Genomic DNA, 13,904 nt, shown 5'->3' with positions numbered 1-13,904 from the left:
CCCCCCCACACACAGACAAGCTGGCGGCTGGAATGGGGCAGAGTCGTTGCATATGTCTTAAAGAGTCCATATGTACAGGACAACATAGTGAAACTCTGAAAACTTTCATGGGCAATTGAGTATTTGGGGAAATTTTGTCGAGAGTAGTATTTTGGCTAACAGTTATCTTAATAGGTGTAAGTTCTTTAATTTTCTGAAGTCTCAGTTTCCCTGTTCGTAAAACTAGAAATAACAATAGCATTTAACTTCTGGGGCTACTGTGAGGAGTGAGTTAATTCATAGAAAGCCTTAGAATAGCACCAATACTTAGGACACACTCAGTAAATATTAGTTGTTAATATTATTGGAGTAGGTGCCTTTGGCTGGTCAAAATTATAATTTCCCAAAGTTTAAATTCTTTTATGTACAGCAGTAAAACCCTCTTGAACTTATTAAAATAAAATGTACCAACAAGTAAGCTTTTTTATTATGCCTGGGGAAGCATATTTGTTATAATATTCAAGTAGGAATTCAGTTATGTCACTAAGAAAAAACATCAATAGTTTTTAAATGGCAGGATAGCAGATTGGTATCGACGCAAAGTACACGAGCTTTGAAGCAGTGAAGACCATGGTGTAACTCTAGCTGTGTGGCTGGAGACAAATTACGTAACCTCTCTGAACCTCTGCCTCCTTATATACACAATTACAATTTTGCAGGATTGTTTTGAGACGTAAGTGGAACCATATATACAGAAAGCTTGGCACAAATGCCTGACATAGGAATGAATTGACATTATTGGGTGAATGTTTAATTTTATTTTGGAACTGACGATTTTAAAGTTGTTGGTTTGTGTTTGTTTGTTTTAAGGGTTTCTTATACAGATAGCAGTTCCCATAGCTTGTCTGCCTTAATTCTCTAATGTACTTTCCCTGTTTACTATAAAACTTGGACTTTCTCATCCCTTCTTGAGGGCTCTTTTCTGAGAGCACCCCTCTTTCTGTGTTTTGTTGGTGTATCATCTGCTATTAACTTAGTCCGCAGGCCTGGCCTTGCCAGCACAGGGAGGAAGCCTATTCTTCATCCTTCCAAATGCACCTTGTTTAGAAGGATGAAGGTGCTTGGAAAGTCTCCTCTTCCTAGCCAAGCCTCAGGCGAATCTTCCCCTGGAGAACTCTACTTTTCAGTGGATTCTCTTATCAGTATTTCTTGCTATCATTTCCAACACTGTGTAATTATGATCCCATCATTGCCATCGAGTGGCTGCATCAAATCTCCTCTCCCACCGGTACCTAAACAAAACCCATAAGAAGATAGAGATCTTGTGATGTCTGAATAGTAAGTTTTTGAGCATCGGGGATACAGTACCTTAGGAGTTACCCCTTCACCAAGAAAGTAGAAGCAAGGCAGTTAAGGGTTCAGTAAGACACTGCCTGGGTTTGACTCTGGCTCTGCCACTTACTACCTTTGTGATCTTGGGCAAGATATGACTTATCCCCAACTCAATTTGCCCATTTATAAAATGGGATAGTGATAGTTTCAATGAGAGTAAATGAGTTAATACATATAAAGCACTTAGAATAGGTTACCTGGCACCAAGTAAGCATATGAATAAGTTCAAGAGAGTTGCATAGGAAGAGAAAAACTTTGTTTCCTGTTATCTGCCTTGTTGCTGCTCTGAGTCATCTCTTTTCAGGGTGAGGGCTCAGAATTGAATGCAGCCTGAGCAGGCTCAGCAGGCAGAAGCAGGAGACCAGGACACCAGTGTGGCTTTGCACCAGTGCTGCATTCCCACCCACTGGACCACACTCCCAGGCCCTCAGCGGAAGAAAGCACCATGAGCAAGAATAACTCCCCCCTTTCAGGGCCTGGAGTGTTAATTCATCAGCACTGCTGAGAAATGGCCTTTAATTTACTTAGTCATTAACTGTAGGCGTCCTAATGTGTGCTGTGAGCGGTCACCACTGGTGGGGGGTAGAGCAGCCCTTTATTCCTAGATGTCGTTAGCATCAGCATGAAGACTGAACACTTTCCAGCTGGGGTTTTGCTCCATTATGTCAATAACTGAACAGAAATTATGAAGTAGCTGGGAGCCTGGCTGACAAACGGGATGCTCGTTGTCCCAGGCAGGGCCTTCCCACAGGCCTCTGACAATGGTCTGCAGTTGCATGAGTATATATATCATGCTGGTGCTTCAGGAGGCCGTGGAGTGTGCATGGATGTGTGGAACCCTGTTTCTCAGTGGATCCCAGAAGGGCTCCTTGTTCTAATGTGCTGCTGTGCTGCAGGAGGCTGGGCTTTCTCTGCGTGGTCACCTGGACTCTGTGATGGCAGGGCCTCCCTGCCAAGGTCAGGAAGTTGGGCCGAAATTCCTATGCTGATGCTAAAAATACTACTGATATTTGAAATCCTTTTGTCCAGAGCCCTTTCCACACTTCCAAGGAATGAGAAGGATATGCTAGAATCTTATACTTATAGCTTCCTATTGGAAAAGAAAAAGAAAAAGAAAAAACAGCATTAGACATATGCTAACCTTAGGTGGATGGCAAGGGTGGCTTTTCAGTGACAGAGGGGAATGAGCATTACAGACCTGCCTTGCATTTACTAAAGTCTTCATGGAACCTCTCTTTATTATATCTAGTCTGAATTTCTTGTATTTAACAATTATAATTTTTAGTTGTTCCTAACCATAGAACTATGACAACAAAATAGTTTCACAGATAGTGCTATTTCACTCGACCTTTAAATAATCAAATTTTTTTCATTTCACTCTTGTTTTCTTCAGTAGTAGTTTTATAGAAACAGAGATTGGGGGAATATAAAAGACCTCGAAAATGGTCTAAACCACTTCTCTCAACGCGTAAATCCCTTTGACAATATTCCTCAAACGGAGTCATTTAGCCTGTTTAACATATAATCTCTGCTTACGTTAAGAGGCTTGAAGCAGCATGTTCTGTTTTTGAGCAACTTATCCTATTATTGATTCAGTTTCTTAGGAATACCTGTATTAATACAAGTTATGCCAAAGAAAACTAAAATGCCTTCCACACAAGCCCCCAAAATGCTGGAGGGCAATTCTTGCTCCTCTGTGTGAGACCCGAGAATATCCAGGTAGCCATTCTCCTTGGGGAAACTGTTGTGGCTCAGAGATAGTAACGAATAATCACACTGACTAGCATTCATGGAAGACGCAGAATTCTTCATTCATACTCCTCCCAGCTCAGTCTGTTTAAAACTTTCTACATGAATAAAGACTAGCTTGGCTCACATGTACTCAGATAGTGCTTAGCCATGGGGCTGCCTGTTGCTCAAAAGTTGACCTTGGAGCTCAAAGGAAAAATTCAGGCAGTTAGTTTCCAGGAAAACTCTGAGTGGGTAGGTTGGATGGTTTATCTTTAATAGTGTAAAGTAGGTGTAAAATGAATGAGGGCTGTCTATCCTGTTTAACTTCCTCAATGGTTTTCTGATTGCCATTTCAGTGAAGAAAAGATAGGTAAGAAAGTAAAGATACAAAGAGGGAAAAATGGTCACTTGAAAAAGTATAAGACAGCATGTTTCCCTTGGTATACATAAATTTCTCAAACAGCTTCTTCCGAGTCCATAGAGACAGCATGGCAAGAACCAGACACAGAGTGTGGTCCTGGCTTTGCACTTACCAATGAGTGAACTTGGGCAAGCTATTGGGCTGTGTCTGCCTCGGTTTTCTTATCTGTCAAATGGGCATGCTGACAGTAGTCTGTGCCTAAGGGGTTGTGGTGAGAATTGAATGAGTTGGCAAAAGTACTTAGGACAGTGCCGGCATCAGAGGAAGCACTACATACATGTTTGTTCTCATTATTAATGATTATTATTCTTTTTTTAAAATTCTCATTACTTTGTCTCATATAGAATTGAGAGGTGCCAGACTGCTTCACCATCACTCTAGTGTCTTTCCTATTAAAAAAAAAGTTTAGAATCCCAGTTTTAGTTACAAGGAGTCATGCCCTTGCCCTGTTGTTGTTGGTTTGCAATGGTCTTTTCAAAACTGAACTTTAGCAGATGTTAAAATGGGCACATGGAATGCCCAGAAGCTTCAGCCCGGCTGGACACAAGCACAGCTTCTACAAGGCTGATCCAGAACAGTCCTACTTGAGGGAGGGGCATGTGTGCTGTGCACTTGCCTCAAAGGACTGCACTCAGTCCTTTCATTCCAAGTGTCTTTGAACCGAGAGCCCCAGAGTCAAGGGGATGGTTTGAGGTACTACCCAAGGAGCCCACCTCTATCCCGCACCAGCCTCTTCTTGTCCTCTGGAGGCTGACTCAGGCCCCCCATGGTCAACGGGGTCCCCTCTCACCACTTTCAGGAGGCCACCAAGATAAAAAGCAAGCGGAGCTCTCTAAGAGCAAACCAGAATTCTGCTTCATTTCACTTCCCATTCTGAATTGTGAGTAGTTTTTGCTTTGTGATACAGCACATCCTTGCTTAGACTCTAGAGTGAACAAACCTGTGAGATCACCTAATCTGCCTTCTTCGTTGAAAGTTGGGTTAAGGTGACTTCTTCAAGGTCATACAACATTCACTCATGTTAACAAACACTTTTTGAGGCTGTGTGGTCGGCAGTGTCTGTGCAGGTGGTAAAGCAGGACTAGAATCTAGTCGTACTGTTTCTGCTCGACTGTTCTTCCCTCTAAGGCCTTTGCCTCTCTTACCTACCCCTGTCCACAGTGACACATCACATTGGAGCTACAGGTTATTAATTCTCAATACAGATATTATCTCTGAGTCTATATAATGGAAAACATGATGTATGTAAAAGATAGACCCAGGGCCCGAAATCTTTATACACTGGCATCTAACCTGGTTTTCCCCAAATCTACCAAAGGTCATGAGAACAAGACTCAAATTCAACCTGAATATTTGGTCAGTAGAAAAAAGCAGCCAAATATCTTATCTGAAGTTTCTTAAGGATACTGAAGGAAGTGCCGGTGGTGACAGGAGAGATGAGGTGTCTTTTGCTTATGCGCCTCCCCACACTCTCACTGTATTTCCCACTACTTCTCTGCCTGGCAGAATCCTCCTCCAGGTACTCGGGCCTGGAAGGTGGGTAGGGTGTAATATGGGAAGAACGTGGAGTCAGACTGACTTCAGCTTGGTTCCAGGCTCACCGCATTTTCCAGCTGTATGATACAGAACAATTTACTTCACTTTTCTGAGCCCCAATTTGCTTTTCTATACAATGAAAATAATAACAATAAACTGCGATCACATTATGGGATTAAGAGCCGAAGCATATAAATCATTTAGCCCAGCAAATACCTGGTACTCACAGACAGTGTCCCATGTGATGATTTGTATCCATTTCATGATTTCCCCCTAACTTATTGTGTGGCCACTGACAAGGTAGTAAACCTTCCTGAGAGTCTATAAAAGAAGGAAATTTAAAAATGACATTTGCCCCACCTACCTCACAGGGCAATAGTGAGGCTCTAATTAAAATAATCTATGCCGAAGTACTTGTTTAGAGTAAAAAACAAAACAAAACAAACAAACAAAAAAACATACATAGTGATTACATTCCTGTATCTTTTTCTAAAAGATTCTATGTCTTTAGAATGTTACATTCTAGAGTAGATTTTGGTCCATGGTACATACAATCTTTGTGATTAGGAAGGAGACTGTATACAAGTTTCCCTTTAGGTCCCAGCAAGCTGTGTGTGTGTTATGGTCACTTTAACCTCTAGTGAGAGGGCATGTCAAGATTGGAGCAGATCGATCCCCACTGCCATAAAAACAACTTTAACCACGTGCTCAGGTGACATAGACAGAGGTGGCATCTTCATAAACAAAGAACCAAATTCCAAGTCTACAATTCCTTGTTTATCTTTGTTTTACTCTTTCCACGTTTAAATAGATATCGAGGGCCAAGATTTGTTTTCCATTTGTTTGTTTGTATAGACACTTCTTTATGACTTTTCTTCATTACAATAAAAGGCCCTAAGGTAGCTTACAAAGATTAATTGAGCAACTAAAAATAAACAAGAAAGTAAAGTAGAAAGGACTGTAAAGTAGAAGAGAAAAACAAGATGAAGCCAAGGCGGGGTCAGTTTCCAGGATGCACACACAGCGTGGCATCCATGTGCAGGCGTCAGGCAGCCGCCAGTCTGACTCTGAGAGGCAAACTCGAAGGATTCCAGATTCATGTTGATCACCAGATAAGGGTAAACCTGTTTCTGAGACAATTGAAAACCTTTCCACTTGCCTAGCCTTGGTGAGTAGGACTATGATTAATGTCTGAGGTGAGGTCCCTACCATAAACATAGTGATTAGTTTTATTCGGCTGTTCTGATAACATTGTAAAATGCAATTTATGGCCTAACAGTTCATCAGAATCACTTCCTCAAGAGCCAGAGCATCCCAGTTCACACTTCCCTGCTGGTTAAACTTAATCTCAAAAGAACATTTAAAGAAACAAAAGAAAGCTCAACTCCACAGCCTTTGTCGTGATCACTCATGAGGATTATTTCTTATAACCGTAATAAGAATTGAATATTTAAGGGTTCAGGTGATATTCTCTTGCAAGAATTTCAAGAGCTGAAATTCTGCATAGTCACTTTAGGATAATCTTATAACCTTTGAGGATCCCACAAGCGGGGCACAGGATTACTTTCCGCATTAAAATGAACTAACCATTTCATGTTCTTGAAAGTGCAGTCGTACCACCTCTGCTTGGAAGTGCCCTGAGGAAAGACCCATGGAGAGGATCAAACTGTTTTTAAAAAAATTATTTTGGGGGTACAGCAACAGAAGGCAAAGAGGACAAGAAGACCCCAGTGTCCTACCCTATAGAGCAAGGTGGCAATGATTTTAGCCTGGAAATTTTTCAGAGTGGGTACAATTAGTCATCCCCCAACCAGGAAAAAACAAACAAACAAACAAAAAAACTAGGAATCTTGTAAGAATCCACTGAATGTCAGATTTTAAGTGATATAACTTTTGGAGATGCATCCAAGAAGCTTTGGATGAAAACATACTTCTAGGCAGTTCAGTCTAGGCGGGGCATCTGCCAGGAGTTTTTGAGTAGTTGGTTTAAGCCACTCTTTTTTGACAACAGAACCACTGACATCTTTATGCATAATTTGAATGAAGTTTAGAAATACTATTTGATTCTCTCCTTTTTCACTTCTTCCAACTTAGACTTTCATTCCCTTATTTTATTTTTCTGCTTTTCTCTAAGATGGCAAATAGATCCCATGCCAGTCCCAATCATGGATGGGTCTCTGTTTAGGAAAACATTGTTAGGTTTTGTCTATGCTCAGCATGAAAAAATTTTCCGGCCTGGAAGGGGTGGTCTGAGGCTCTGAAGATCTTTCTCCTCTTCTCCGACTACTCTGTCTACAGTATTCAGCATAATAAGTATCAATGATATCAGGCTCTAACTTGGAAATAGTGGGAGAGAAAAACTAGAGTGCAACAGAGACCCCGCCCACATATAGCTTTCAACCTAGAGTACAGAGTAGGTAAGACCTACTCAGATAACCATAATATGAGGTACAGTGTGATATAAACTGTAAGTACTGATAGGAGGGAAAAACCGTTCATGAAATTTAAGAGAATACTACATTGTCTTCTTTTGCCCCAAGTCTTGACTCCATTCAGTTCAATAAAATCTTCTGTGCACCTGCCAACTTCCAGGCCCCAGGTGAGGGGCTAGGGGTCCACCGGGGTCAAGAACAACATAGTCACTTCAGAGTTGCTTCCAGCAAGAGTCGTAAGAGCTTTGTAAAGGCGTCTGCCTGAGGCCCGGGACTGGGTTTTTCTCTGACATATTTTGTATGTCCCCTCAGACAGCCCAACGCCTAGGAGGAGACAGAGCAAACATTTTTCCCGGAAAGTCACTTAACATTGAGACACAGCAGCTGGAAATTGGCAAGGTGCCCTCAGAAGACTGAGGAAGTGATTTATTTCTCCAGCCTCGCCACAGGAGCCAAAGCCCTGGCAGATGCCTCCATGAGTTAGCGGCAGCTGATCTGAGTGAGATCAGTATTAATTATTAGTCACTTTTGAGTGTCTTTCTCAGAAACTACAGAGTACTTGGGAAGCCCAGACCCTCTTGAGTTGCAATCAATACTGTGTATACCTTGCACAGGGACCTGAGTGGCATATAATTATAAAATAGCATTGATTCCTAGCAACAAGGTTGAAAATGTACAAATCCTTCATATAAAAATCAGCTAAATCTTCCAAAGGCTTTTTTTTTTTTTTTTTTTGCCTCAAGAAAGAGACCAATGGTGGGAGTAAAAAACTTGAAATGTTAGCTAAATTAGGGCTATTTCCTGCCAGGAGCCAGATCTGTACACATAATTATTTTATTCTCTGTGCTGGCATTGATTCGCTTTGGTTGGGTGTTGGAAATATCTCTGTTTTGAGTCTGTAATCCAAATTATTCACTTGGTTCCCGTGATGATGTTTCCTACTCATATCTTCCTGTATTATTTTTTTCTATAAAACAAATAATCGCATGTCTGGAACTTGACTCATCCCTACCCCCCAGCGTACCCCTCGTTCCCGTCCCTACACCTGCTTTGCCTCCTCTATCGCACCATCTGCCATACTCTTCGGCCAAAATATCACTCACCCTCACACACCCCATAGACAGCAAACTGCCTATTTTATTTTGGCCTAATTCCGATTTTTCCTTCAAAGTCGGCACCCACTCCAGTCCTGTTAGAGTAACTGGAAATCTGGATAGGGTTTAGTCTTCTTTTCCTTTTGGCTGCGTCTCCATGCTCAAAGACAATTATGAACATGGACTCCTCCACTGCCTTTGTTTCACTCATAGATGCCCTATCATTTTCTGCCTTGATCCATAGAATGACCTCGCGCTACGTTCCAGCTTCTAGTCTTGCTTCCTCCTGTGGCTGACAGAGGCCTCTTGAAAATGCTATCTGATCAGGGCATTTGACTGTATACAGTTCTCCAGTGGCTCCCCATCGCCTACAATCTAAGATGGACAGATAAATGTTGAGCCTCAAAAGATGCAGCTTATCTCCCAAACCTCAGAGGTTACGGGAAGATGGAAGCCTGGAGGGTTGCAGGAGGGAGGCACCTCAGGAAGGCTGCCTCATCATGGGTTTCTTTGGAGTTTGGCTTATCTGTGGTTGGTTTAGCTGGGGCTGTGACAGCTTTTGTACTAGAAAGCCGTTCCTCTGGTTGTGCAGAGCTAGCTTGCCAGTGGGATACAGTTACAATCCATTCTATTTTGAGTAACTAATGTTTCCTGAGCCAAGCAGTGAAGTGTTGTCGAGAAAGTTACAAGGGGCTAGACCCCCTGAGATGTCTCCTCCAAACCTTGTATTTGAGGAAGAAAAAATTCTAATGCCAGTCCTGGGCTCTGACGCAAAGGGAAGGGCCTGCAGCATTTCTCAGAAGGGATGCTAATGGCAAGTGGCATGCGAAAATACTTTGTAATGACGGACATGTTCCTCAGTCATTGAGAGAACCAGAAAACCTCCCACATTCTGCCACACATTCCAAATGCTCCAGTACTATCCCTGCTTGAGAAACACTGGCTCCTGTGACTACTCCTAAGATGTTCTCCTTTCCCGAGAGTATAATGAAGAGCTGGATTAGTTTGTTGATCTTTTTATCCCTCCTGTTGCCTCTTCATCTTCCATAGTGATTTCACTCAGATTGGAGTCACCTGATGTGGCTTTGCAATCAAGCTCAACCACTTACTGGGCATGACCTTGAATGTGGGCATGACCTTGAACAATTAATCGCTCTGGGCCTCAGTGTTCTCATATAAAATAGGGGGTAATAATAATAATATCTACGTCACAAGATTCTTGTGAAGATTAAATAAGATAAAGCATGAAAGGTGCTTACCACATGGTCCACTGTCAGAGGCGTGGTAATAATTGCATGAGATGATGATGGTTCCTGAGCTTAAGGGTCTTACTTGAGCAAGAAGTCAAAATTGACACTTAAAAAATTGACTGCTTCAGAAAACAAAAAGGCCGCATGGTGTATCAGAAAGGGTAGTTGACTGGATGGGGATCAGTAAATTCTGTTGTACCCTCAGCCATTAATTACTGTATGGCCTTGAATGTGTCACTTTCTTTCTCTGGTTTTTGCTTTCTTTATCTAAAGTGTTTGCCCTATGTGGTGTTGAAAGAATGAATGATATGAGCATTGTGAATGTGCTTTAAAACCTCTAGAATCTCATAACACTTCGATGAGATATAATAAGTAACTTACTATACACTGGAGTTTCCTACCCCTGATTTGAAAGCCTCCATCAGCCAATTGAGAGACAGCACTTAATAGGAATTTCTCAGGAGACCTGGACAGTCTACCTGCACGGCAAATAGCAGCGTGTTCTGCCTGACACTGAACTGCTGTCCCCGTATCCTTGCCAATGTGTGCCCCAATTGCACAGGGGAGAGAGAGCCTTCAGGCATGTCGACATCTCTCATTAAGAGCTCACCTCACATCCGAAGTTCTGCAGCTTTCCCTGCTGGTTTCCTGACCCCGCCTCCCCATTGTGCCCAGTTCCTTCAGGGTTGTCTGTTTCTTGCCCCACAGCAACAGAGGCGGGAGAAAGAGCTGCGAAAGCAGCAGGAGCGGGAGCAACGCCGGCACTATGAGGAGCAGATGCGCAGGGAGGAGGAGAGGCGGCGAGCGGAGCACGAACAGGTACCGCTGGGACCGGGAAGCCCCACTGATGCCCCAGGGTGAGCTCCAGCACCAGCTGTCTCCAGGCTGTGGGTCATCTTCTCTCAGGACTGCTCAGTTTAAGCAGGTTTTTATTCTTTCTCGAGCAACTATTCTCACCCATTCAAGAAGTCAAATGCACAGCCTTGGCAAGGCCCACTCATTCAACCTTGCTTCCTACCCAGGCCAGAGTCCCCTGACACACCTTGATCTTTGGATTCTCCCAACCCTGGGTATCTACTTTGAAGGTAGCACTGAAGCATGATAAACGAGCCATTCACAAGAACTTTTCTACTCGGGCAATCTCTGGTCTCCATTACTTTGAGCGGTTGATGCAGGACCCCTCTCTCTTTGTTAGAATCACATTTTGAAAGCACAGTGAAACTCTGCAGGGTGGTTCCATTACGAAGTGCACAGTGGCATTCAACAATTATTTTATCCCTGCTGCTTGCACAGGAGCCTCCTTACTTCATAGCATTGTTAATTCCGGGTAGCCCATAAAGAGTGAACCTGTAATGAAAAGCTTTAAAATGTAGCTGGGTTTATTAAAACCAAATGGTCACAGCAAAGCACTGAGCCATCTCAGTAAACTGTTGCAGATAGCGGGCTTGTGCTTTTGACTGCATTGAAATGCTTTTGCTTTGGTGTGCATACTTTTCTCATTTTGTGAGGAGGTGTCTGGGTATTTTTTATTTTCCTTCTTTCCTTCCACACTTTACTTGGCAGCTCTTGTCACCTTTGAAATTACCAGTTCTTTTTCTCTCTCTTCCTCTCTTTGTGTTCCTCTGAATTCTCTGCTGCCTACCTCTCCAGGAGTACATCAGGCGACAGTTAGAGGAGGAGCAGAGACAGTTAGAGATCTTGCAGCAGCAGCTACTGCATGAACAAGCTCTACTTCTGGTAATGGGAAAGCCAAGAACCAGCTGACCTGCTCTGTGTTCATCGTGTGTATGTGTGTGTGTATGTGTGTGTGTGTGTGTTTACACACATACATGTGTGTGTTTGTCCTCCTAAGGTGCCAGTCCAGAAGAAGGGATCCTTCAAGCCTCATTGACCTCAAAAATCTTATAGAGACTTCATACATTTCCTGACCCAGTTTGCCGAGCCTTAATACATTTAATATACTTGTTATGCACTCTTTATTAACTCCATCTATCTATAAAACTTTAACATGAATCCAGCCTTATTATAAGTTCAGACTGTTTTTGAGACCCACTGTGTTTATTGCAGAGTAATTTTTAAGGTCATTTGTAATATGCTGGAATGCAGTCACAGCAAAATACACCTCTTCCATAAGCACTCACTCAGCTCTGCAGTGATATTTCATTTGCAGAATATTAATTTTACTCTTACGACTGAAACATTTTGTGTTCCTTGCTCATGCAGCTTCCACTAGAAGTACTTTTTATTATTATTATTTCATTGCTCTCCAAATGAGCTTCTTGGTGTATGTTGTTTTTTAATTGAACTTTTTATTCAGTGGCACTATGATGATTTTTAGCCTACACATAATCTTAATAATGGCTTTTGTAGATCCAAATTCTGTCAAACAAAAATGATTAAGGCAATATCTTTAGCTACACATTTAGTTTTGTTCTTAATTGTAGACATTTGAATGGTTTAATTACTAAATCAGGAAGTGGATGGCTCCTTATAAGGAGTTGTGTACCGACCATCCATGTGTCCTCATTATTGCCACTTTCCTGGTCGTAATTCATCTGGGATAAGTTACTTTGTAACGGGTGGTGTTCCGTAGGGATTGCCATTAAAGCAATAGTGTTTTCATTAAATGCCACATTCTGTGTAGATGTTAACCCAAGGCTGTGGCTTATCTCTGTGGCACATCTGGAGATCTTCCTGTGGTTCTCTGTTAGTATTGAGGTCCTTTGTTATTTAGCATCACTTTTGAGTCCATTGCATGCTTAGCTGGTACTGAATGATTTCTGTATGGTGATGTGGCCTTTCTTTGCTGCTCTTTCCTGATCTGGACAGGAATATAAGCGCAAACAATTGGAAGAGCAGAGACAAGCAGAAAGACTGCAGAGACAGCTAAAGCAAGAGAGAGACTACTTGGTTTCCCTTCAGCATCAGCGGCAGGAGCAGAGGCCTGTGGAGAAGAAGCCACTGTACCATTACAAGGAAGGAATGAGTCCCAGCGAGAAACCAGCATGGGCCAAGGAGGTAAGTGGGCAAGCAAGTGTAGCCGCACTCTGATGTCTGTAACAGCTGCCTCTTTCTCCTAGATCAATAGTTCAACTTTATGATCCTACTCCCAGGTGCAGCACCGACCCCCTTAATAACCCACTTTAGTTCTTCCAGCTAAGCAGAATCACTATGCTGTTAAGCAGAAGTTGACATATGTCCTGGCTGACAGAGATGTACCACCTTCTACTGCTAAACCATTTTCTAGCCGTGACAAGTTGAAACCCTCAGCTAAGCCAGACTCACGGATCCTGATTATGGCAGATGTTCAGAAGGCTGAAAAACTAGTGTCTATTAAGCTAACGCCAGTAACACCAGCAGAAATTAGTGATTCCAAATCAAGACTATTGTTTGAGCATCCCTCATGGAAGAAAGATGGACCAACTAGTCCTGTTAGACTTGGTCCTGAAGAACAATTGAAGCCTTGGGAAGCCTCAAGGACCATAGAGAGTTCTCAAAAGTGATCTCGCTCACAAGGCTGTAGTACAACTTCAGAGTTAGGATCTAAGGTCATTTGTGTGTCCTCTTCCAACATCTTTAAAATGATAAATCCCTACTGGTCCATTACTGCAGTTAAAGAGAGCCTTAGAGACTCGTGTGGACCTCAGGGCAGAAGGGGCATGAATTCGTGCATCTTAACAAGTATCTCCACTCCTCTAAGAAGTACTACATTGCTAAATGACCTCTCCTTGACTCATGACCTCCTGGCCTTCAGTGTTCCCAGCCCCAAGCCTAAATTTAGGACAGGCATACCTGCAGATCTTATTGGAGAAGACCGTGATTCCTTGCAAAGCATCCCAGAATTCCTTGAATTCCTTCTTTACACTGTGCAGTTTCCTCATGCTCAAATATACCAGAAAAGAGGAAAAAGTCTGGAGCGGTGTTCACTTGTTCTTTCCACCTCGACCCAGCATATTCTGATTTGAACTTAACTGCTTTGACTTCATTGTTTTCTAGTTACTATTTGCCCTCATCATTAAATGTCCTAGCCTGTCCCCTCTCTTCAGGATTAGTTCACGGGAGCATTCAC

The 13,904-nt window shown here is 42.5% G+C and overlaps 1 protein-coding gene across 3 annotated transcripts in view; it reads left to right on the top strand.

The window, feature by feature from the left end:
- The window catches only part of TNIK (TRAF2 and NCK interacting kinase), a 345,956-nt gene that overhangs the window by 266,506 nt on the left and 65,546 nt on the right, over window positions 1-13,904 (top strand). For all 3 annotated transcript variants that reach the window (XM_015588550.2, XM_006910834.3, XM_025046048.1), the window contains 2 exons: window positions 10,544-10,654; window positions 12,665-12,853. In XM_015588550.2, the coding sequence (XP_015444036.1) occupies window positions 10,544-10,654; window positions 12,665-12,853 (300 nt within the window). The remainder of the gene's footprint in view (window positions 1-10,543; window positions 10,655-12,664; window positions 12,854-13,904) is intronic.

Source organism: Pteropus alecto, unplaced genomic scaffold (genome assembly GCF_000325575.1).
Source record: "Pteropus alecto unplaced genomic scaffold, ASM32557v1 scaffold33, whole genome shotgun sequence".
In the NCBI taxonomy this organism is placed as follows: domain Eukaryota; kingdom Metazoa; phylum Chordata; class Mammalia; order Chiroptera; family Pteropodidae; genus Pteropus; species Pteropus alecto.
This window is presented reverse-complemented; position numbering and strand designations above follow the sequence as displayed.